This window comes from Panthera pardus, unplaced genomic scaffold (assembly GCF_024362965.1).
Source record: "Panthera pardus isolate Hobbes unplaced genomic scaffold, ASM2436296v1 HiC_scaffold_13, whole genome shotgun sequence".
NCBI lineage: Eukaryota > Metazoa > Chordata > Mammalia > Carnivora > Felidae > Panthera > Panthera pardus.
In genome coordinates this window covers 51,555,093-51,579,902 of record NW_026526688.1, presented here as the reverse complement: position 1 = coordinate 51,579,902, position 24,810 = coordinate 51,555,093, and the positions used below count along the sequence as shown (strand labels likewise).

At 41.3% G+C, this 24,810-nt stretch overlaps 2 protein-coding genes and 1 long non-coding RNA gene across 4 annotated transcripts in view; 2 read left to right on the top strand and 1 right to left on the bottom strand.

Annotated features, from left to right (window-relative positions):
• PRSS51 (serine protease 51) overlaps window positions 1-7,624 on the top strand; it is a 29,620-nt gene extending 21,996 nt beyond the window's left edge. The window contains exon 4 of the mRNA XM_053901099.1: window positions 7,360-7,624. Within this exon, the coding sequence (XP_053757074.1) occupies window positions 7,360-7,386 (27 nt within the window). The 3' untranslated portion in view covers window positions 7,387-7,624. The remainder of the gene's footprint in view (window positions 1-7,359) is intronic.
• Window positions 428-10,715, bottom strand: LOC128776521 (uncharacterized). Of its 2 annotated transcripts, XR_008421615.1 has the most exons (3): window positions 10,661-10,715; window positions 6,313-6,488; window positions 428-5,026 (listed from the first exon to the last, which is right to left on the bottom strand). It is a non-coding gene; the product is annotated as an uncharacterized LOC128776521 (long non-coding RNA). The 2 variants fall into 2 exon arrangements; XR_008421616.1 differs by lacking the exon at window positions 10,661-10,715 and having other exon boundaries at window positions 6,410-6,755.
• Window positions 10,716-11,514: 799 nt separating this feature from the next.
• Window positions 11,515-24,363, top strand: LOC109262374 (serine protease 52-like). The gene is made up of 5 exons (XM_053901100.1): window positions 11,515-11,684; window positions 17,776-17,971; window positions 18,776-19,029; window positions 20,353-20,495; window positions 23,911-24,363. The coding sequence occupies exons 1-5, from the start codon at window positions 11,603-11,605 to the stop codon at window positions 24,181-24,183; spliced, it is 948 nt and encodes a 315-aa protein (XP_053757075.1). The 5' UTR covers window positions 11,515-11,602; the 3' UTR covers window positions 24,184-24,363.
• The last annotated feature ends 447 nt before the right edge of the window (window positions 24,364-24,810 follow it).

The following is a 24,810-nucleotide window of genomic DNA, read 5'->3' as shown; positions in this document are numbered from 1 at the left end:
GGCTCAGGTCATGATCTCATGGTTTGAGAGGTCAAGCCCTACATTGGGTTCTGCACTGGTGGTGCGGAACCTGCTTGGGATTCTCTCTCTCCTCCTTCCCCACTTCCCCACTTGTGCTGTCTCGCTCATTCTCTTAAAATAAACAGACTTTAAAAAAAGTAAAAAGAAAAAAGAAATAGAATCAGTAAACCAGTAGATGGATCTAAAGAAATTATGTGGAATGCTAAAAAACCAAAACAACACATGAGAAATGTGAGAAAAAAGTTACAAAACAAGGAGGATAAAGTGAAAGGCTCTAACATATGGCTACTGAAGTTTTCAGAAGAAGAGAATAGAAAAGATGGAGAAAGGGAAATAGTTGATGAATCAAATGACCAAGAATTTTCTGTAATTGATGAAAGAAATTAATCCACCAATTCAGGAAAGCTCAAACCTGCAGCAGAATTTATAGACAAACACATTTTAGTGAAATGGCAAAATAACAGAGAGAGAGAAAATCTTAAAATCAGCACAGACAAGAGAAAATGTACTTATAAAAATACAGCAAACCGGTAGACTTCTCAACAGCAACAATGGAAGCCTAAAGATAATGGAATCACCAATGTGCTGAGAGAAAATAACCACCATATTTAAATTGTTGACACCAAAAAGTATTTAAATTGTTGACAACCAAAATCATTAATGTAAAACAGATTTTAAAAATGGTTTATCATTAATAGATCTTCACTAATATTTTTTAATATTTAAAAACATATAATTTAAAACTTAGAAGGTATTTATGTAGGTATATCTACAGCATCACAGTGTGTAATAAAAAATTAGAGAAAAACATAAATGCTCATCATCAGAGGCACAAATAACTAAGTTTTAGTATAGCCATACAACAGAATACCATTTAGGTGATAACATACAGGAACTAGACTTAAACTGATCAACATAGTTTACAATCACAGGCAAAAGCAAGGTGCAGAAGAATATACTAACTATGATAACCCTTTCTATACATTTTTGAAATATCCAAGACATGACAATTGCTTAGTATATATTCAGATATAGAAAAATTATAAATTCAAGGGAAATATAAATACACAGTTCAGGCCATTTACTATGACTGGAGGAGATGGAGAGACCCACGGAGACCTTCAAGTGGGTTCATAGTGTTTTTGTTCTTAAAGTGTGAAGTATACATGATGTTTATTATATTATTATTTGTCCCATTTTTGTCTTAAATACCTTACCATAATTTATAAAAGTAAATGAAAAGGAGAAAAGAAGGACATTTGAAGTGTTTATAATCTCTTCTCATTTTGAAAGCAAAATGCATATGGAATGGTAAAACTAGTACTTATGAGAGATGGTTAAAGAGAAAATAAGGATAAGAGAACAAAACAGTGTGGGGTAAAGGTAGCAGATAGAAACTCACTACGAAAGCAGGTTTAGTTATGGGGTTGTTTCTCCAATCATCCCATGATTTTATAAGCAGAAGTCATGGGTCTCTTGCTACTTTTCAGGCCACATCTTTGTGGCTCTGACCTGAGACCAAGAGACTGGTGCTGCAGCCAGTAATTGGGAAGAAGCAGAAAACAGCTTCCTCTTTCACCTGCCCAGCTGTCTTGTAGCTCTGAGGCTAAAGACAAGGAGGGAATGAAGAGTTAGGCCACTGTAAAAACTAGACTCTACTGGAGTCCAGTTTCAGCTGCCACTGCAACTGCCTTCCTTCTGCATCTCAAGTATTAGCAAGTGTACCTCATTGGACCTTGAATCACATCGAAACTGTCAGTGCAAGGGAGCTGGGAATAGCAATTCATAGGCTTCCAGATCTCATGACACAGAAAAATGGAGATTTAGGCTTTAGGGAACTGAATTTCAAATGCTACTAGACACTATATCTAGTAAACCCACACCACTTTGGTTTCTCAGCATACACATGCAACCTTCTACTATGTTAAAAATTCTAGAAAATAAGAATAAAAACAATAGCAGTCTTTTGCTAAGCATAATACAAATATGCTTCATATAAACAAAAGCAATCTGATCCTTTTCCCCAAAGTGGGAAGCAAAATCTCATAAATCACGTCATCCATCTCTGGGTGATAATCATTTCTCCTTTAGAAATTCCCACTTATGTCTTTGTGTCACTTTGGATCTGCCAAGAAGCAGATGCTAATGCAGAATTATATGTGAAAGGGATTTATTGGGGAAAGTACCTAGGAAGAATAAAAAGCGAGGAAGTGACAGTAGGCAGGATGTCTTCAAACCCCCTTGCAGGTCTGAGAAAGTCTTGATAAAATTGATGGGAGATCTTGAGCAAAGATTGCCACATTGAGTAGTAGTAATGGACCTGATCTAGTATCCTCTGCATGTCACTCTCAGCCATTGCCTGGGTGCAGCCCAAAACAAGGGTGTTCTCATCCTGACTGCCATGATGGATTCAAAGGAGTAGCAGCTGAGAGCTGTTATCAACTACACTCCCTGCACCACTTTCTCTCAAAGCAGATCTGAATGGTGCACCTCCTTGGCCATCCCAATCTTGTTTCTAAAGACTAAATAATAAATTTAATGATCACCAACACCTGGAAAAGGAACGAAAAAAGGGAAATAGGCATATACAAATATGAAAATCTAGGCAGCTACTACAGTTCTTGAGTATACAACCTGGGCCATAGCCAGTATGTGTGAATTCCTTCATCCAACTTGAATGAAGCTCAGCTGATAGTGGTTCTTTGCTTGGTGGTGTAACCCAAATTTTCATTTCTGAGCTCTTGGTGGTTTTGCCGGTATTGAGTTGCTATAGTTTTCCATTTCTCCTTTTGGATAATGAAATTCTAAGAGCATCTCTGAAGGATTTCACAGACTCCTCCTTGTCTAAACTCTACTTGCAATAAAGTTCTTCTCTTGATAGTCGGGGTCGATCATTTCAGTCTACACATTAACTCTTTCTTTGTCTCTTGGTTCAATGACATGGAGAGCCCCACACAGCCAGGTAGCAGTCTCAATTCACAGGTCAATAGATCCACTGTGTCCCCTGGAAGCAGAAGCACTCCTCCTTTGAGAATAAGGTTTCTAAGCCTTCAAAGCTCTACGTTGTGTGAAACAAAGTACATTTTTTGAATGGATCATTAGGTGGCTAGTGATTGGAGTCAGGCCCATTTTTATCCTTTGATTTACACACCCATGTTTTCTAGCCATAGGAGAATTGGTGCAATCTGTTGAAACTAGTTTTTAATATATACTATACCTTGTAAAAGAGCACTCCAACCTCATACGTTGTTAGATCTCAGCAGGCTCACTTATGGAAACTTCAGTAAGCCATTCCGCTGTTTTGGCAGGCATGCTGCTTCTGGGTGGTGGGATTCATGTTAAGATCAGTGAATCTCACAGGCATCGCTTCTGTTGCATTATAACCAGTTGGTCAGAAGTTATGCCAAATGAAAAACCATATGCTGAATAACTAAGCATTTAGTAAGTCATGTGTGATGGGGTGGCAGAAATATGTGGTCAAGGTGGGTACATCCAAATACAAAAATAAATTTCTATTACTATGATAAAAAATCGCTGCCTATTCCACAGAAGAAGGGGCCAAGTGTAGTCAATCTTCCCCAGTGGTTCATGTGTCACAGCATCTTCAGCCTGCAGATGATGGTCACAACAAGGTATTATGAAGATGCTGATGCTTCTCATGGGAATTATTTTTCAATGCCTAATTAAACACAGAATCCTCAGGACTCATATAAGGGATAGAGTTAGAGGATGGCTAATCAGGTCACACTTAATAAATCCATTCTGATATTCTTATCCAAGGCTTTCAATATTTTTTCTTTTATATTCTGCAAAGGATTTTCCACTTCATACAGGCCATTATTTGTCCAAGGTTTTAGTTTTCCAACCAAACAGCCAGAACCATTCCAGCTGCTTCAGCTAACTCATTTGAATATAGAATTTCTCTCAAGTTCATCTAGACTGGTAAATTTGATCCAATAACATTTTACTTTATCCCTCTCCTAACCTCTTTAGAATCCATTCTCACATATAATCCTCAGGTTTCTACAGATATACATTAGCAGAATGTTGCAGGTTTTTTTTTAATATTTTGAGAGAGAGAGACAGAATGTGAGCAGGGGATTGGCAGAGAGAGAGGGAGACAGAAACAGGCTCCAGGTTCTGAACTGTTAGCACAGAACCCGACATGAGGCTTGAACTCGCGAACCATGAGACCATGTCCTGAACTGAAGTCAGAGGCTTAACTGACTGAGCCACCCAGGAGCCCATAGTTCTTTTAGTGCATACTATGTTCTGGGTTAGATTTGAACTTATCCCCTATAAAGTCTACTGGGATGATTCTACTTTTGGTTATGACCAAAAGGGGTAGGAGTGGGTTGTAGAGAATCAGCATTACATGGACAAAGAATTATTTCAGCTAAGTCATTACGAGCTTCAAAAGGCCTTCCCAGAAGGGCGTGGAGGTGCTGCCTCTGATAGAAAGGCATGCTCAGTGGGATCTGGGGTTTTAAAGTACACTGATTTATCTTTATGCATCCAAATATCCCATGGCAAATTTTGTGGTCATCTTCTTTACCAATTAATCACTTTTCACATGAGCATCTAAAAAAGTTGTGAATTCAAGTTGTATTGTAATTCTGCCACCTACAGGACTTACTCTGTATCATATTTTTGATACAATAGATAAGAGATTCTTTTAGGGCAATTTTTTTTTTTTTTCTGTAAGCCATCCATTGGATTCCATTACACTAACCCTTGCACTTCTCTCTTCCACCAGAGCATTCTATCACAAAATTCACTTGGTCTCTTTGAATAGGTAACTGATTCCAGGAATGACAAGTAATGACTTGAGAAACTGTTCTGACATTGCATACCATGGACTTCCTGAATCCCACTTTCTGCTAGTGACGAGGTCATTATTGCATTCAAATCAAACCAGGCCTTGACAATGCATCTTGGATTTCCATCTTTGTAGCTGAACTTCCTGGAACCACTTCGAGTACCAAATGCTGCATCTGTCAAGATTCTATGAGGAAAACAGAAAACACTATCTCAAGCAGAAAGGGATTTAGGACATAGACATAGATGTTTAGAGAACAATTAAAAGGGCTTGAGTGCAAACATCAGGAAAAACAGTTGTTTGCTTTCCAGAGCTTAGCAGACTTCAAAAATCATGGGAAATTGCTGTTCCCCCAAATCAATGATTTTACTATTCTCTTCAGCATTAGAGTGACAATTTTCATGAGGATACCCAAAGATGATGGCAAAAACCTCACAACTATCATCTGCTAAAATCTGCATGCCTGTACGCAGCTGCTATGAGAAAATTATGGTTTCTCCCTGTTTTCTGCCTCCTGAAATTTGGCTAAGGATCCAAATTTGAAAGCTGCTGGAGTTCTCAGACGTGTTACCCCAAGGTTTCAGCCTCTATAATTTTTGGGAGAGTTTAGAAAGGCAGAGATGATGCTAAATATCAATATGCAATATCTGGCATATCCTCTACTGAATGTGGAAAGCAAGAAGAGTAATTCCCTTAGACAATTGCTATGAGTGTTAAATGAGATAATATAACACTGGCAAAGTCCTGAGCACAGTATATTATACATGAAAAAGCTTAATGAGCAGCTTGATATCTTTATGAGCCCTAAAATAAGAATGCCCTTATAGCTTTCGATTCTGCTTTCTGGGATAAAGCACTAGATGACTCTGTATAGTTATTTTCCATTTGTACCCCATTTCCCTACTGCAGATCTAATGACTGTCCTTCCCTGGGTCCTGGTAGGCTGATTTCTAGGCACTGAGTCACTTGGGATAGTAAAAGTCACTTGGCTTGCCCTTAGCAATGGGAGATACTGGCAGGAAGTGAGAGGGTTAGGGGTATTTCCTCCCTCTCCCTTCCCATTGAGACATTGTGTTGCCAGTGGCAGAGACCCTCCTTGACTCAGTTCCTGCTCTGTGCCCCTCCTCCACACCTGCTATTCTCACTGGATTCCAGTAAGTATACCTTCTCTCCTTGCCCCTGTGACTCACTGCTGTTACCTGTCTCTTGAACGCTTTCTACATGTGGGTCCTTTAAGATGCCCATAACTCTTTCTTAGTTCCTTCACTAAGTACCTTCATTTGAACCTTCTGAGTGGAGTTCTGTTTCCTTCTGGGACTCTTCCTAACTGATATGCTCAGGGTTATCTCCCTTAATAGCTGGCCTGTGGTTTTAGAGCCAAAAAAGGGCTGGAAGGAAATTCAGAAAGTTATTACAATGCTCAGTGGAAAGTCTGGCAGTGGAATGATGCAGAACACAAAGACTTCACCCACCCTTTTTGACAGATGTAAGGACTTCACCTCCAAAATACCAATGAGCTATCAGCAAACAGGCAGTTTTCCTCGTGGAAAAACAAGTCTGAGGACCCACCGTGCACCCTTGTCCAAAATGGGAGTCAGTGTAACAGGGTCGAGTCTCTTTAACCTTGTGCCCAGATGCTCCAAGAAGTCTGTAACAAGAAAGAATCAGGGCACAGCTGAAATCCAAAAGGGAAAGGAAACAGGCTAAGATCCATGGGGAACAATGTCTATTTCTTAATCTGTCTCCTGCCCCAAATAGCTCTGCTCTCCTCCCCCACTTGTGTTTATGTGTCTGTTTCTTCCCCTGGCAGCAGATGCCACCAGGCCTTAAAGTAGGTCACAGAGGACGGTGACAAGCCGACACAGGCCCTCAGGCCATGTCCTCCCCTGACCTCACTCCCAGGTTCCTGGGTCTGGAGACCCACATAAGCCTGTGCTCTCCAAGGCATCCTGACAGAGTCCATGCTCCCTAGAACCACAGCGAGTCAGTGTTCCTCCTTCCAGTTGTGAGTGGGCAGGGGGCCTGTTCAGGACTGGCAGCAGAGGGGACAGCACTGAGTTGGGCTGTAGCCCTCCCCGCCTCATCCTGCCCCTGCCCTTTCATCCCCTCCAACCGCAGCCCTGCTTTACCGCCCTCAGGGATGCCCATTCTTCCCAGGGCAGCCAGAGAGCCCCATGTCCCTGCTGTTTACCCTGAGAAGCACTGGGGTCCCTTTCACATAGACCCACAGGTTCCAAACCAGGGCTCCTAGCATGTACCAGGGGCAGCAGTGGTGGGATGGGTAGAGTGCACAAATTAGAGTCAGGAAACCAGATTTCAAACCCCAGTCACCTGAGGCACAGGCCAGTGAGAGCGTGCCCAGAATAACCCAGCTGGGAAGCCACAGGTCCCAGGCCTGCAAGGACCCACTGCACACCCCAAGCCACATGTGCCTGCCTCCCTCACAGCCCAGCCTCCCATCCCTCCTTGGGACCCTCTCTGCCCGGCATCCAGTCCTCATGTTGTCTTTCTCTCTACAGGTTCTTTCAGAGCATGGCTATGGCTGATCACTACTGACATCCAGGAGGTACAAACTACTGGGAGGATTACCACCAGCAGTACCTGAGCAAGAACACCAATGGGTACTGTGGCCTTGGGGGCAATGGAGTCCTGTCTGCTCTGTGTTATGGGCTCAGAATTTATATGCTGGAACCCTGGCTTCCAGTGTGGCTGTTATTTGATGATGGGTCCCACTAAGTAAGACTAGTAATTACAAGTAATAGTAAAGAACTGATTAAGGTTAAATGAGGTAATAAGAGTGGAGCCTTGATGTGGTATGATTAGTGTTTTTTAAAATGTTTGCTTTTGAGAGAGAGTATGAGAGAGGAGGAGAGCAGAGGATATGAAGCAGGCTCTGCACTGACAGCAGTGAGCCTGATGCAGGGCTCGAGCTCATGAACCATGAGATCATGACAGCCAAAGTCAATGCTCAACCAACTGAGCACCCCAGGTGCCCCAGTATTAGTGTTTTTATGAGAAGAGACACTGGAATATGTGCTCCTGCTCTCTCCCTTTTCTCTCTCTGAATCTCTCCCTCTCTCCATAAACAGTCACTGAGGAATGCCAGCTGAGGACACTGTGAGAAGTTGGCCATGTGCAAGCCAGGAAGAGGGCCCTCACCAGGAACAGAATAATCTGGCACCTTGATCTCAGACTTCTAGCCTCTAAAACTGTGAGAAAATAGATTTCTGTTGCATAAGCCACCCAGTCTGTGGCATTTTGTTATGGCGGCCTGAACAGACTAATACAGTATTAACAAAAATCATTTCCCACCACAGGGCTGGCCCTTGAGATCACAGCAGAAACGCTTTCAACAAACTGGGCGTCTTTTGTGGTTCACATCAGTGGCTTTTCGAAGTGTACAAAGTATAAAGTCATTTTTAAAAGTCTGATTTAAAAGTATAATTTATATTTATTTAGTAATTTCACTTTTTTAAGGTGTATGGTATTAAGAATCCTGACAAATACAGGGGCACCTAGGTGGCTCAGTAGGCTGAGTGTGCGACTCTTGATTTTAGCTCAGGTCAAGATCTCGTGGTTCATGAGTTCGAGCCCAACATCGGGCTTTGCACTGACAGCACAGAACCTGCTTGAGATTCTCTCCCTCTCTGCCCTTCCCAGACTCTCTCTCTCTCTTTCTCTCACAAAATAAAGGAATAAAACTTAAAAAAAAATGAAGAATCCTGGGTGCCTGGGTGGCTCAGTCAGTTAAACATCAGACTTCGGCTCAGGTCATGATCTGACATGCTGACAGCTCAGAGCTTGGAGCCTGCTTCAGATTCAGTGTCTCCCTCTCTCTCTGTCCCTACCCTACTTTCACCCTGTCTCTCTCTCAAAATAAATAAACACTAAGAAAATTTTTAAATTAAGAATCCTGACAAATACAAATGTCTGTGTAATCATTACCACAATGCAGACATAGAAACTTCCTACCCGCCCCCCAAATGTTCCCCGTGCTCCTGGGAACCCATCCTCTTCCCCAAACCTCAGCTCCTGGCAACAACTGATGTATTCTTTGTGCCTGTTGTTTGTCTTTTTAGAATGCCATCTAAATGGCATCATACCAAATGCAGTTGCTTTTCCACTTAGCATAATGTATTTGAGATTCGTGTTGCTGCATGTATCTATATTTGTTCCGCCATGGTTGATGAGTAGTGCTTTTGTCTGGATGTACCACTGTTTATCCATTCACCCAATGATGGACATGTAGGTTGTTACCAGTTTTTAGCAATTATGAATAAAGTCACTATAAACATTGTGAGATTTTAGTGTGGACGCATGTCTTCATACAAAGGTGTTTTGATAAAAGTGTGAATTCATTCATTGATGTGCTGGGAGATTTGGGGATTCTTTAGGGTCCGAATGAAGATAATGCATATGCTGTGTTTCCCATTCTGGACTCTGGGGCCAGCCATGGAAGCATTGTGGTTAAGCTAGGCAGGATTGTGAGTGACACTGGAAATTCTTTATCTCTGCTCTCTTCCACCTCATATGAACACATGCTTTCCAGTGCCCCCAAATTATGCATTTACAGCCTTAGTGAAACTCAACTTCACGCTGTTTTCCAAAGCACAGCAATGAGGAAGCTTCCCCATTTCAGCCCCCTTCCTGGCATAGAAAAATATGAGCTAAGTGGGTGAATTCTGATGCTTTGCTTACAGCTATGAGAAGTATCGGAAATGCTTGTTGTGTGAAAAGTTTATACACAATAACATGAACTAACTTCTTAATATTTCATCTGCCTTTTGCTTATTCTGACAGGATATTTCCAAGAGTTTTAAAGATAAATTTTAAAGCCTCAAAACAGCTAGGAAAAGAATGTCCCCATAGTCACTTCCCCTGAAATGAAAATCCATTATGTATAGAATTTTGGAAAATGTTTATCTCTATCGCTGCCTTGCAGGTCTTTAGGAATAATGCTGTCCCCCACATACCTGTCACATCCATGGTGATCACTCATGAGAATTCAGTGGCTGTTGATTCAGATTTGAGCTTTGTTCAATAAATTAACCTCTGTCTCCTGCTTAAACTTGTACATTATTCCAACTCAATATTTTAGTTTGGACCTTTTGAAATTGCCAATATTTTGGAGCTAGAAAAACAGCAATTATATATGTTTTGACTTAAAAGTTCCTATAGGTCCCACACACCTTCATATGTTTGCAAATGTTTTCTGCCCATGTAGAATGCCATCATTACTTTCCTAGGACTGCCATAAAAAAGTACCACAAACTGGGTGGTTTAGAACAACAGAAATTGTTCTGGAGCTCTAGAGGCCAGAAGTCCAAAATCAAGGTATCAGGAGGCCATACTCCCTTGGAGGCAGTAGTTCCTTGAATTGTGGCAGTCTAAATCCAATCTTCATGTGGCATTCTCCCTCCCTCCCTCCCTTCCTCTCTCTCTCTCTCTCTCTCTGTATCCAAATTTTCCCTTTTCATAAGGACACCAGTCATATTGCATTAGGGGCCAACCCTGCTCCAGGAAGACATCATCTTAACTAAGTGTATCTGCAATGACCCTATTTCCAAATAAAGGCACAATCTGAGGTACTAAGGTTTAGGACTTTAAAAGAAGAATTTTTGAAGGACACATTCTATCCATAACAAATGCCTCTCTGCCCTTCTCTAAAACCGTTTCTCTTTGTAGATTGACTTGGCCCAGACAGAGCCTATTTCGTCTAGAGAATCTTCCCTAATAACCTCTTTCTCCCGCCCACCACATACACATGCTCCTCCCAGACTGGGTTGGGTGCCCCTCCATAGCTCACGGTGATACACTTACTCCACTGTGTTGTTGTCTTTGGTCACAGGTCTCTCCCAGTTGGGCATGTGTTTCTACGAGACAGAACAAATAATGTTCATTTTTGCATCATCCTCTAAGCCTGGCATGTGGAACGTGTCCCATAAAGTGCTAGCTAACCTACTGAACAAATGAATAGACTGCATCAACAAAAACCACCCTGCAGCTGATCTATGCATGGATCTGTACTTTATGTATGTCTTGCTTATAGACACTGCTGGTTAATGTTCCTCCCTTTGCTGGAAGCCAGTAGAGATGCAATTAGTAGAGATGACATTAGTAGAGATGAAATTAGTAGAGAATTAAAACCATGGGCTTGGTGTTTGCCAAGCCCAGTGCCAGGATACACACATTATCTCATTAATCCTCCCAACAATATAACAATGCATTATTATCTCCATTTTTCAGAGGAGTAATCTGAGGCTCAAAGTTCAGTAGCTCCCCTAAGGTCCCACTGGTAATGTGAGCTCTCTTCTTTAGGAGTCCTTTAGTTATCGTTGCTCTGCTGTATCATCTGGGCTGTTTGGACCAGAAGCCTTGAATCCTTTCTCCTGGGGAGTGCCTTTAGCTCTCCTGTCCTGATGCATTAGTGGATCTGAGAGAATCTGAGATGCCTCAACTTGCAGGAGCCCAACTGGTGTGAAGTTCTCCCACTATCCTGCCTCTGGCCCCCAGTTCCACACTGACCTCCACATCCCAGAGAAGTGGCTCACAGAAATCATCAGGTCCTGGATGCATGATGCCACTTGGTTGCCTTGTCTGGACCATGACTGTTCTACCCGGTGCTCAATTGTGACCTCAATGGTCAGGTTGGGCTGTCAGATAGCAGGCACAGAGAGCAAAGCCCAGACTCAATCCCTCTGAACTGAATTGGCACAGTATCACTTGAAGGCTTTCCATTGGCTTGAGTAAAGACCAGTGCTGATGACAGGATGGAGGGATGGAAGAGCAGTACTTCTGCTGCTGGTCAACCTGCTGCTTCCCTGGGCACACAGCTCCCCAGCATGTAGGTTTCTCATGGTGTTCTTGTGTCTGTGCCTCACCAGGACCCTTACACTTTGGTGGGGGTGGGGGCAAGAGAATCACCTGGGCAACTTGTTCGAAAGGTCAAGTTCTAGGATGCTGGTTCCACAATTCCGGGTGGGATCCAGGGAACTGCACTTTTAATAAGCCCCTTAGGTGCAGGGGGCACCTGGACCAGACTTTCAGATCATTGCTCCCAGAACACCTTCAACTTTAAAGTTACATGTGGAGGAGCCTGGTGAGTGTGTGTGTGTGTGCGCGCACGCTTGTGCATATTTTATGTCTACATTAGGTCCCAGAGTTTTCCATAGTGAATGGTTAATGTAAGAAAACCCTTTGAGAGGGGTAACCAGCCATCAAGCTGGAGATACCAGCTAGCCAAATCCTGCACCTTTAAGACCACAAGTCAGGTTGCTTTCTCTTTGAAAGCATTCTAAAGCATCATGTGGAGCCTAACTTGCCTAATGCAAAACAGTACCATGATATAACTATAGCAAAGGCAGTGTATTAATAGCTACTATGGATTCATCTCTCTGGGTCCTGAGAATTTCTGGAGACTTGTGTTCTGTTCAGTCAGTTGTTGGCTGACAAATATTAAACCTCTACCATGTGCCAGGAGTTGTTTTAGGAGTTCAGTTTAATTTTTTTAATGTTTATTTATTTTTGACAGAGAGAGAGAGAGAGCATGAGTGGGGAAGGGGAGGAGAGAGGGAGACACAGAATCTGAAACAGGCTCCAGGCTCCGAGCTGTCAGCACAGAGCCTGACATGGGGCTTGAACTCACAGACAGTGAGATCATGACCTGAGCCGAAGTTGGACACTTAACTGCCTGAGCCACCCAGGTGCCCCCAGGAGCTCAGTTTATAACAGAGAATGACATACTTGTTTCCTTCCTTCCTGCAGTTTTACTATGTAGTGTGGAGAAGGACATATTAAACATATAAAATGAGTAAATAAGTAAGTTAATTTTAGTTCCTGCTAAATGGTATGAAGCATGAAAATAGGCTTATATGATGGAAGGCCTCTGGTGGTTGTTGAGATTGTTCTAGTGGTCACAGAAAGCCTTCCTGAGATGATAAGATTTGGGTCAAGACCCATCTGATGAGAAGGAGACATATTTCCAAGCAGATGTAACAGCAAGTGCAAAGGCCCTGTGCAGTGAATGAACTCAGTATGTTTTGAAGGCACACAGACCCGTGTAACTGGGGCAAAGTGAATGGGAAGGGGGCACTGAAGAGAAATGGGTTCAGAGGGGTTGGTGGGGCCCAGATCATGCTAAGCCTCATAAAGGCAGAATAAGGACTTTGGATTTTATTCTGGTTACAATGGGAAGTCATCAGAGAGTCTATACAGGAAAGTTAGAAATGAGAGGTACTTAAGGAAGAGACACTGTCTGCTGCAGAGGATAGAGTGTGCAGGGGCAGGCCTTGGGTTAGTGAGCATGAGGGGATGATGGCCTGGATTGGTTTATAGTGGCAGGCATGAAGGGAAATGATTGGTTTCTGGATATCTTTTGGTAGTCCTGAATGGACTGGCTGATGCATTGGATGTCAGAAGACAAAGAAGAGGTCAAGGATAGCTGCTAGATGATATTCTCATCTAAGCAAATGGATGCATATAGGTACTTTTTACTGAACTGTGGATGGCTTATGGGAAAGCAGATTTGGACAGGGGTGAGGTAAGTATTTCAGTTTGGGCCACATCAAGTTTAAGATGTCTCTTAGATATTCTTATGAGACATTGAGTAGGACAGTTGGTTAAAAGAGTTGAGGGCTCAGTGGAGAGGTCTGAGGGGTCAAATGTGAGATATTCTGGATAAAGATGATATTTGAAGTTATGGCTGGGAGAAGATACTCTAGCTAAAGTGCAAAAAAAGATAAGTGGTTTGAAGATTAAGCCTTGGGTTTTGGAAGGACAGGAGGATTCAGCAAAAGAGGTGACCCCAGATTTGATTAAGCATCTTGGGCAAAATGCAGAACTCTTTCTCCTTGACCCAGAGTGGAATGATGCCAAATGCCATCCCTCTAAATCAATGTTACATGAAATGTTACATTAACACAGCAGCAGGCTATGTTAATACTTACCTTTGTATTAAAGATGAGAATATTGAAGCTTAGAGATGTTAAATCAGTAGCTGTAAGTCACACAGCCAGCAAACAATGAAGCCAACTCAGAACTTCTGACTCCAAAACCCTACCTCCATCCCTCTGCACCAGGTGCTCTGCCAGCTTGGACAGAGCCAGGAACTTTTCATGCTAAGAACACAGTGCTTTATGCTGATGAGTTCTGTCTCTCCAGTAATTCTCTTTCTCTCATAGTCAACAACATATCAATGGAATCTTTAGGGAGAAAGACTATTTTTGAGATACCCTGATAGTACAGGCAGAGAGAAAACACTGGAGTAAAAAGCTAAAATGAAACTTTCTTATCTTAGTCTGTTTGGTCACATCTCTGGGTCTGGATCAACCAGTCATGTGGGAAAAATCTAGGATCTAAAGTGATTTCATTCAGGTGGGACTTGCAAGGATATATTTCTGAACACCCCCACCAGGAATTTTGCTCTGTGGTGCTGACAGACCCCAAAATTCATTTAGTTCTTTATCAACAAAAAATATCAATTACTTGGGATCCCAGGGACTTTCCTAAAATTCACAACCACAGGTCTCCTATTTTCCAAGTCAGTCTGAATTCTAGGTAATTTTCAACAAAGTTGAGCCATTAGCATATGAAAATATGGGAAAATTTCTGCATTTGCCTGAGACTTATCATGTAATTACATTGATATTTCAGTTTGCATGACCAATGTCAGCCTGACATCAATATCAATAAAGCATTTAAAATGTAACCGAAATAATATATTAAGGAAAAATTAAGAATAAGATGGCTAAAATGTATGGTTTAGAAGAATTTAAGTAAAGATGACATTTTTACCTAATGTAATTCAAGTAAAAGTATTTCCCTGTCACCATTTTGAACTATAAAAGTACAGTGTTTTAGAACTGGAAAGAATCCTAGAGACAATTTTATTGAATCTTCTCATTTTATTTTTTTAAGTTTTTATTTAAATTCCAGTTACTTAACATACAATGTAATATTAGTTTCAGGTGTACAAAAAATATAGTAATTCAACATTTCCATACAACACTCAGTGCTCATCACAACAAGTACAGTCTACAGGTAGCCTGTTTCACTATAGAGAAATTCCACAAAGTTCATTTTTATATTAAAGAATTTACAAATATCCAATACAAAGAATATGCAATTGGGCTCCCAGGGGCTCTCCTGAATTTCACATCCACAGGTCTCAGATGGTCCTTGTCAGCCTCAAATCTGCATAATTACCAACAAAGTAGAATATAACAATATGGAGGAATTTTTCTACTTCTGTAAGATTTTTTAAACCACCCTGTTGTTTCCACCCACTGATGCTGCATCTGAACAAGTCTAATGCCTCATCTTTAAGAAAACCCTGCAAGAGTCTGAAGGCCCATCTGAGTCTTCTTTCTTTTTATGTTCCTTCTAAGTCTTCTCAATATGTTGGCCACACACCTCTGTATATACTCCATTTGTTAATGTCATTCTTGCACCTTGTGGCCCCAGACTAACAACCATCCAAATGCTATCATCTATGAGATAGAGAGCTTAGCAGTTGTATCATGTTGTCAGCATCTTACGGTTGATATGTTCTTATGAAAACTTCCAAGCCAAGTCTCCCTTCACAATCTAGAGATTTGGATCTATTATTTTTCTATTTGGGTTTGTAATACTTTCTTTATATCTATTCTTCATTGAGTTTGATATTGATGGTTCATGTCCAGTATTCAGATCTAGCCAGATAATTTTCAATCTCAATTCTGTAATCTTTAATATTGGTTCTTTCTCAGTTTCACGCCATGCATTTTTGTGCACTTTCTCCCCCAAGTTTAAGATGATTTTTTGCCCATTTAAATTTTAAAGGTATCTATTAATGCTAGCCTGGTTTGGTATCCTACTGCCAATCCGACGCTCTCAGACCTTCAGCAAAAACTATTGATAGGTCATAGACCTCTTTTCCATTGAGCTTAGCTGCACCTTTAGACTTGTTTTACATAGAGTACTGCAGATTGGTAGTTATTGTCCACCAATCAGACTTAGCTCTCCAGGTAAAACCTTCTCTCCATGTACTCCAGAAAGCTTCCCTTGCAGGTGCATACAGAATTGAAGATCAATGCTTTAGAAATAGTGTCTCAACCTGTTTGATGTTCACCTTAGCAATCATCAAACTACATACCATTATTTTAGCCAAATAGTATTCTTGAATAATTGAGCATAGGTTTTGTTGAAATATAGACATACCATGAAAGCTGTGAGCAAGAAGAATAGATAATTAGGCTTTAGATCTAGATGAAAGTTTCACAAATGTTTTATTTCTGTTGTTAGTGTTCTGTGTGGAAGGGAGAGTGTCAGAAAAGAAAGCTATACTGAGGGTAGTTTATGTAATCTTGAAAGGCAAGAAAGATTTCTAACAGGACATTATAACTGAGTTAAAATGTGAGGGACACACAGGAATTAAATAGGCAAAGAGGAGCAAGACAGATGAGAGAGTAGCCTGTCTTTCTGGCAGAGGCATTGAGAAAAGCCTGAGATAGGAAGGAGCAGGGCTCTTCTGGGGAGCTGAAGGGCCAGGAAAGTTGGAGGAGAGAAACCCAAAGGCAGAGATAAGCAGTGGCAGTGGTGGTGATTGGCAACAGTGGTGATGTGCACTGGTTGTGGTAATGAGCAGTATGAAGAGAGGGACAGGGGACATGTGGTGGTGGGGTTGTATGGTGTGCTGTGTGATGGCCAGGTTGTGTGGTGGTGGGGTTGTGTGGTGTGGTGACCTGTGATGTGGGGACATGTGATGGGGATATGTAGTGGTGGGGTTGTATGGTGGCAGGGTTGTATGGTTATGGTGATGTTTGGTGATGGTAACATATGGATGGTAGTGATGTGTGGTGTGGAGATGGTTTTAAATTCATAATGTGAATAACCTTTCATATTATACTTGCCTGGGGAAATTTTTGAATGTCACTGTCTTTTCTCCCCATGCATAAGCATGGTTAATACTTTGAAGGCAGTTTGCCTAATAGTAATGAAAACAGACTTTGGAGCCAGAGTGCCTCGGTTCAAATCTTAGCTCAGTTATATATTAGCTGTTGGGTCTTGGCCAGATGTGCTAACCCTTACACTTGCCTTTATTGTCTCACCTTTAAAATGGGGCAAGAATAATTTCAGTTATCTCATGGAGTTCGTGTTAAATTAAATTGTTTCAGGCAAAATAGAATGGTGCCTGGCAAATAGTAAGTGCTCAACAGTTTAGATTTTATATTTACTTTTCTCATTACTCAAATGACATTTGAAAAACACCAAATGATGTCAAAACAATCCTATCACATAGGAAATGCCAAAATTTTTATTCCTTTCTAGGTTCAGTTGGAATCCTTAGAATTAAAAGCACGTGAAAAATGGTGCCACTAATCACAGTAAGAAATGCAAGAGAGCAATCAGTTAGGAAGGGAAGGGCTAATCAGTTTCCCTTTGCCTGTAGAATTTCTGGTGTCCATGTCATCGAGGTATAGAAGCCATGAAAATATGAGTCTAGAGCTGAGGAGAAGGATTTTATGGTCTATGCCAAGATACCACACCAATGCCCTATTTTTCAGAGGATGCTGAGGCCTAAGTTTGAATAAACGAATGTTTCTGTCTGGGCTTCCTTACTGAGATGCAATAGCAAGATTCAGGTCCAAGGTCTGTGATTGTGTCTCCCTCCTCACAAGCCCTCAGAGGGAGACCCTTCCAAAAATCAATGCTACAATGAAGGAAACAGCCATTGCTTCCCATAAGCACATTATTATAATTGCAATGCCTTTGGTAGGCATAAGAGACATAATTTTTGTTTGATGAATCTCCCATCTGATGTTAACTTGGCTAAGCCATTGCTAACTGTGTGTTGGGGAGGCAAGAAGAAAGGGGCCATTGTACTCACATTTCTTCCAAACCAACCAACTTTGACGGGCCCTAGATCTCTTGTCCCTCTTCCTTCTTTCTGCTTTTAGGGACATGTGGCCAAAGAACAAGTACCAAACCTGAGAAGTCAGAAATTTTGGAAATCACAGGTGGCGTATCTGCAGACATAATAGATTTTCCATGGCAGGTGAGGATTCTTTACCAAGGGAGACATCTTTGTGGAGGATCAATCCTCAGCGAGTGGTGGATTTTAACCGCAGCCCATTGCTTCATAAACAGAAATAAGTAAGTATTGCCAACAGATTTTTTTTAACCAATGTGGTAGAATACTTGTCCTTACATGCTCATTATTCTCCTGGAACCTCCATCTAGGTTTGTCAGTTACAGAACAAAATACCAGGAGGCTAAATATATGCCTGTGTGGTTGAATATCACACTTTTCAGGTGGGATAGACAATGATTTCCTCCTAGGATATTCTACACCTTATTGTGTGAGACTCAAATGGCAGAACAGATGTTCCTTGGACTTCCTAGCATCTTGTCAAGTGCACGTTGTTCTGATCCAAAACTCTGGAAAGTACTTTCCTAAGCATTTTATGCCACCTGGGAGAAAGTAGGCTAACAATAACCACAGAGTCAGAGAATCCTAGAAAGGATTGGTCCCCAAGGGCAGGGCACCAGGCCTGTTTGCATGACAGAAGCTCCTGAGACGCTGTCTTACCTTAAGTCTATACATCAATATGTTTGAGAAATTTCCCAGATGTTTGTTAATAGCTAGTTTACCCCTTCTTGCAAATAAAGATCAAGTTCCTCAATTACTTGTGCATAGTATGACTTCCAGATATTTGTTAATAAAATCTACAAGTGAAGTTGCCCAAGAAACCATCAAGTCAAAAGCTGGTTGGCAACAGTGCAAGAATGGAGCTCAAGTCAGTCTTCTTTTGCCTGGTCAGGGCCCAAGTACATGGCTCCGGCTGCCTCCACCCCTCCAGCTCTCAGGATCACAGCCTTGCATTGGTGGAATTATTTTCTTTTAAGGCTCACCTTTTTTTGCCCTTCCATAACTTACCTTTTTTTCTCCTTCTTTTGTTTTGAGATAAAATCTGGCTTGGAGATTATACATGGTGAAAGAAACATTGATACCAAGAACTTGACAAGGATGAAAGTGGACAAGTCAATTATTCACCCTTATTTTGACAGCTGGTTCTTGGATAATGACATTGCTTTGCTCTTACTCAAATCTCCATTTAAATTGGGTGTCAAGGAAGTACCCATCTGCCTGTCAGAGGTTAATGACATACAGAAATGGAGAAACTGCTGGGTGACTGGATGGGGCATTACCAGTGAGTTACTATAGCCCAACCCAATGGGAGGTGGCACTCTGGTTGATGTAGGCAATGAGAAAGAAAACTCTGGAGGCTCTTCTAGCTCTGGGAAGTCTGTCTGGTGGATTTGGAAACTTCAGTTTCTCATTTAAGAACCCATGATGAACCTTCTCCTCCGTCAACATGTGAATCATCTTTCCTTGGCCTTCCTGGGCTCCTATACCAAGTTTTATGTCCATATTATAGACCACAAACCCTAAACAGGGCCTCAGTAATAACCCAGGGAGAAGTGTTCAGAATCCAAGGATGACTTGGGAGAATTTTGAGGAACATATTAATGGGCAAAGGGGTGGCAAAATTGACTAGGCTGCAAGAAGTCCACACTAATGTCAGCAGAGCAACTCTGTTCTGGTTGATGGGGTCAGTTCTGCTCCCCTGTGAAAAGTGCTTGCTGGCCCAAATATTTGAAAACCACAGATCCAGGCCAAGAAGAAGGGGATAAAATGAATATAAATTTGTTCTTATAGAGTTAATCTGTAACCTACTCCCACCACTTTGCCCTGCCAACCCATAAAATGGTGCCCTTTTGTCATTATTCTTGGTAAATGTGTCCAAAATCAAAAGAACAGAAGAAAAATCTTAGCGCCATTCTTCTAAGTAGGCACACAGATGGCAGTACACTGATTCCCACATGGTCCCAAAGCTTGGAGCTGTTTTAGAATTCCTCATTGGGAATTACCCTTGGAAGCTTTCCATGAAATTCAAAAAAGGCCACCTTCTTAGAGTTCTTCATGCTTTATTCAGCACATATTCATTGAACCTCTTCTATGACCCAGGCAGTGTTCTAGGCTCTGGGAATTCAGCAATATACAAAAAGGGAAATGTTCTCATCTTCAGGGTGTGAACATTCTAGGTGTTAGGTTCATCTCTTCCATGTTGAAGGCCCTGACATGATTCAAATCCATCTTTATGATCCATAGACCCCTGGACAGAATTTGTCATAATGGGTCCTATTTACGTGCTTATGGATTTAAATGAAATACCTTTTTAGGACTGTACCTGGAGTTGGCACTTTCTGCAGAAGAGTGCACTCAGGCTGAGATCCAATAAAGACCCAGCTGTGAGGAGCTCTAGATTCAGAGAAGATAAGCTTGAGAGTCTCCTGAATGCCTCTCAATTCTCTCCTCACTAATTCCATATCTGGGTAGTTCTCTGGGTCACACAGTAGCTCCTTTGCCATTGAGCTGAAAAGACATGATGGTGGGTGGCTGTTTGACCTCAACCCAAAGGGACCACTTTGAGCTCAGGGTCCTTTCCCCATCTGCTTCTTCTTTGTGTCAGTTCCTATGCAAGATATGACTTCACAGCTGCAAAAAGTCAACATCAAGCTGGTCAAATGGGAAACATGCTCCCATAAGGTGCCTATACTCACCAGGAACATGCTGTGTGCTGGGAGCCCTCAAGGTGGGAAGGACGCCTGCCAGGTAATGGAGCTTGTCCCTTGCTTGGAGAAGGGTCGCTACAGAGGGCTGGCCAATATTTTCAGGATAATTGGCTCCCCTCTTCCTCTTCTGGATGAGTTTCCTAAAGCTACCATAACAAATTACCACAAACAGGGTGGATTCAAACAATAGAAATATACTGTCTCACAGTTTTGGAAGCTGGAGTTCCAAAATCAAGGCATTGGTAGAGTCATATTCCCCCTGGAGGCTCTAGGGAAGGATATTTCTTTGCCTCTTCTTGCTTCTGGTAGTTTCCAGCAATCAGGGGCATTCCTTAGCTTGCAGGTGCATCATTCCAGTTACTACCCCCATCTTCACATGGACTTCTCCCTTGTATGTGTATCTCTTGTTTTCTTATAAGGATTTCAGTTGTCGGATTAGGACCCACCATAATCCAGTAGAACTTCATCTTAATTTAACTAATTACATTTGCAAAAGCCCTATTTCCAAATAAGCTCACATTCTGACGTTCCATATGGACATAAATTTGGGAGGGATGCTATTCAGCCCTGTACAGATGCTCTGTAACCAAAGGGAGACTCTGTGGGATAGTGATTAGGGGTGGAGGGTCCCCTAGTTCCCCCCTCTCAGCTCCTCTACTTATTGCTTGTGACTTCCCTCTGTGCCTGTGCTTTTTCAGATTTGTTCATCTGCAAAATGGAATATTAAGAGTTTCTACCTTTTAGGACTAGTGTGAAACTTAAGTGAGTCAATGCACAAAAGCACTTAAAATGATGCAGAGCAGAAGATGGTCATACTAAATGTTATAAATATAATTTTCTTCATCACCATCTCTTTAAATTTTTTTTAATCTTTATTTTTGAGAGAGAGAGACACACAGTGTGAGTGGGGGAGGAGCGTAGCAAGAGGGAGACACAAACTCCAAAGCAGGGTCCAGGCTCCGAGCTGTCAGCACAGAGCCCGATGTGGGGCTCGAACCCATGAACCGTGAGATCATGACCTGAGCCGAAGTCATGACCTGAGCCGAAGTTGGACACTTAACCTACTGAACTACCCAGGCGCCCCTTTCCATCACCATCTCTTATGCATGTTCAGTGCTTAGTAGCACATTAACCACTTCCACAAATACACGAAAGGGTTGCAAAGTAGCCGTAGGAGGCAGGCCTATTTCAGATGGGGAAACTGAGGATCAGGGAAGCTGACAGCCTTGCAGAGGACACAGGAACAAGTTAAATGTCAGACTCAAAATTCTAATGAAGGCACACTGTCTTCTGAGATTGAAGCCATCTTTTGGTTTCCAGTGGAAACAGGACACCAAATCTAGCAGCCCAGCCTGGTCATGCACAGATTTGGCTGGTTCAATGGCCACAGAAATGCAAGGAGCTACCATTGAGTACAGGGTTGCCATATATCATGGTGCACAGGGCTTCACAGCTGTCATTTCCTCCCATACATACAGCTGTATTGCAGGAAAGATAGCTATTATCACCAGCATAAAAGCTGAGCCTTAAAATGCTGAAGAAAATTTTCACATTCCCTCAGCTAAATTTTCTCCCTGGAGTTTCAATCAAGATCTGTTTGGCTCCAGAAATTTACGATCTTAACTGTATTGCTGTTCTGCCTGACATCTTTCACATAGATCCCCTCATATCCACAGAAGGGATTATAATTCTTTATTTTAGCAATAGGTCATGGGACTTAGCAATGACTTCAAGGAATTTGGTAAAGAACAGTTTGGTTCAAAGTTAAGTTGATGGGCACAGCAATTTGTTCATGATAACAATCTGGTTTAAAAAATCAAATAAACCCATATCATTTTTTTTGTTTTGGATTTGGACTTTTGGCATATTGTTGAATGGTACTTCTTTTCAACATTTGGGGTGTCACTTAACATTTTCAAAAATAAATCTTTGTAAGCTGTGAAACAATATGTGCCACCCAAACCTATTCTGTAAAATAATAATGATGTATTCATATTTGGATATTCAAGGATGTGGAAAATTATATTTGACTAAGGGGTTGCCTCTGTATGGCTGGAATGAGAAATGTTTATTTAACTCATTTGGAATTGTACAAATTAGAAGTACAGTGAAGAGGAAGTTTACATCTTAAACTTGTTCTCCTGTTCACTCTCCAGAGAAACCATTTTTACAGTGTTGCCTTCTTTCCTGAAATATTATTTTTATAGGTTTCAATGTTAATTTATTTTTTAGAGAAAGAGAGAGAGAGGGAGGGAGAGTGCAAGTGGGAAGGGACAGAGAGAGAGGGAGACACAGAATCCAAAGTAGGAGCTACACTCTGAGCTGTCAGCACAGAGCCTGACACAAGGCTTGAACTCATGAACCATGAAACATGATCTGAGCCAAAGTTGGATGTTTAACTGACTCAGCCACCCAGGCACCTCCTGAAATATTCTTTTTATATACAATCATATGTGTGTGTTTATATATAAATTTATTTATTTGTATAATTATGACTATTCTTCATGTTCTTCTTCCATACCTGAGATTTCTAATTTTTTAGATGAAGATACATAATTTTCAGTAGAATTTAATAAGTCACAGAGATGGAAAGTATAGCATAGGGAATATAGTGAATAGTGCTGCAATAACGTTAAATGGTGACAGAGGGTAACTACACTTATCACGGCATTGTGTAACACATATAATCATCGAATCACTATGGTGTGCACCTGAAACTAATATGACATTGTATGTCAACTATATTTAAACAATAAAAGTTTAAATTTAAAAAATGGACCCAAAGATTTGAAGGCATTGAAAGATTATGTATTCTTCAAGTTTCATGTCAATGATGTCTGTTCCCCTTACTTGTGCTTATTTGGCAATCTTTTTTGTGACATTTTAAAATTTGTAAATTGTTTAAAATGTAATGCTTTGAACCACATTTTATATCATATGTGTTTTATATATATCAGTTTACTTGCCTGCTGTCTTCAACCAATGATCTATTATGAGGCACAATAGACTTTTGTGTTTGTTTTTTACTTTTTGCTATTATGAACAATACAGAAAAACCAAAATAGGTTGGCTGAAAATAGATGTAAAGTAAAAAGGTATGGGGGAAATTGGAAGAATTCTGAAAAACAACAAAAGTGCTTAGAGGCAAAATGGATTAGAAAACCAGTTCTTGGTACATCAAAATGAACCCATATGACTAGATGATAATGATGATGATGGATACTGATTTTTGTAAATAAAATTGTCATTCATTACCATTGCTTTTGATCAAATTGTTTGCAACTTTGACAGTCATGCAGCTGGGAAGCATAGTCATGTGGCTGGATAGTGTAAACTGTTCCCTTGTCAAAAGACCATAAGTGCTTTTTGCCTTATGCCAGTTGCCCACACCTCAATAGGCTATAGAAGTTATTCGCTACTGTCCCTTCCACTCCCAAACAACTTTTCTCTCATAGGGTGACAGTGGGAGTCCTCTGGTTTGCCAGAAAAACAACCACCAAAGCATATGGTACCAACTAGGCATTGTCAGCTGGGGAGTGGGCTGTGGCCGGAAGAAACTGCCTGGAGTGTACACGAAGGTGTCTAATTATCTGTCATGGATTGACACAGAGACCGCGATGTCAGGAAAGCCCTATGTGCATGAGCCAGACTCCGGGTACAGTTTGCTTCTCTCACCTTGGGCCATCTTGTTACTGTATTTTGTGATACTTCTACTACCCCGTGATTAAACACTGTATTGCCTCAAAACCAAGTGTCCTCAGGGCACTTGGGTGGCTCAGTTTCTTAAGCGTCTGACTCTTGATTTTGGCTCAGGTCATGATCTCACATTTTGTGAGTTTGAGCCCTGCATTGGGCTCTCTGTGCTGATAGCATGGAACCTGCTTGGGATTCTCTGTCTTCCCTCTCTCTGCCTCTACCCCACTCATGCTCTCTCTCTCTCTTTCCAAATAAATACATAACCTTAAAATAAAAAAAAATTAAAAAAACAAGTGTCCTCAGTTTGTGAAGTAAGGTCAAGGGTGGGGTCCAGAGGGTTCTCATACTATTAGTTGTTCCTGAAATAGTCATATACCTATAGGAGTGCTTACAGTGTACCTGGGATCTACTACATGGCCTATTATTCCCCTGGAACTTGGAGGCAGTTTACCAATTTCAGCTTGAGGCCTCTTCAGAAGTTTGGATGCAGCACCTTTGCATGGAAAGGGGCATGCCAAGGGTCTCTGAAACATTCTATTCTTCTCTCTCCTACAAACAGGTATCCTTCCACAGATTCTTTCATTTTCCAAAAGGAGTAGACAGCTCCCCATTTTTTTTTTTTTTTTTTTTTTTTTGCTCTAGAAATAAGGAACATTCCA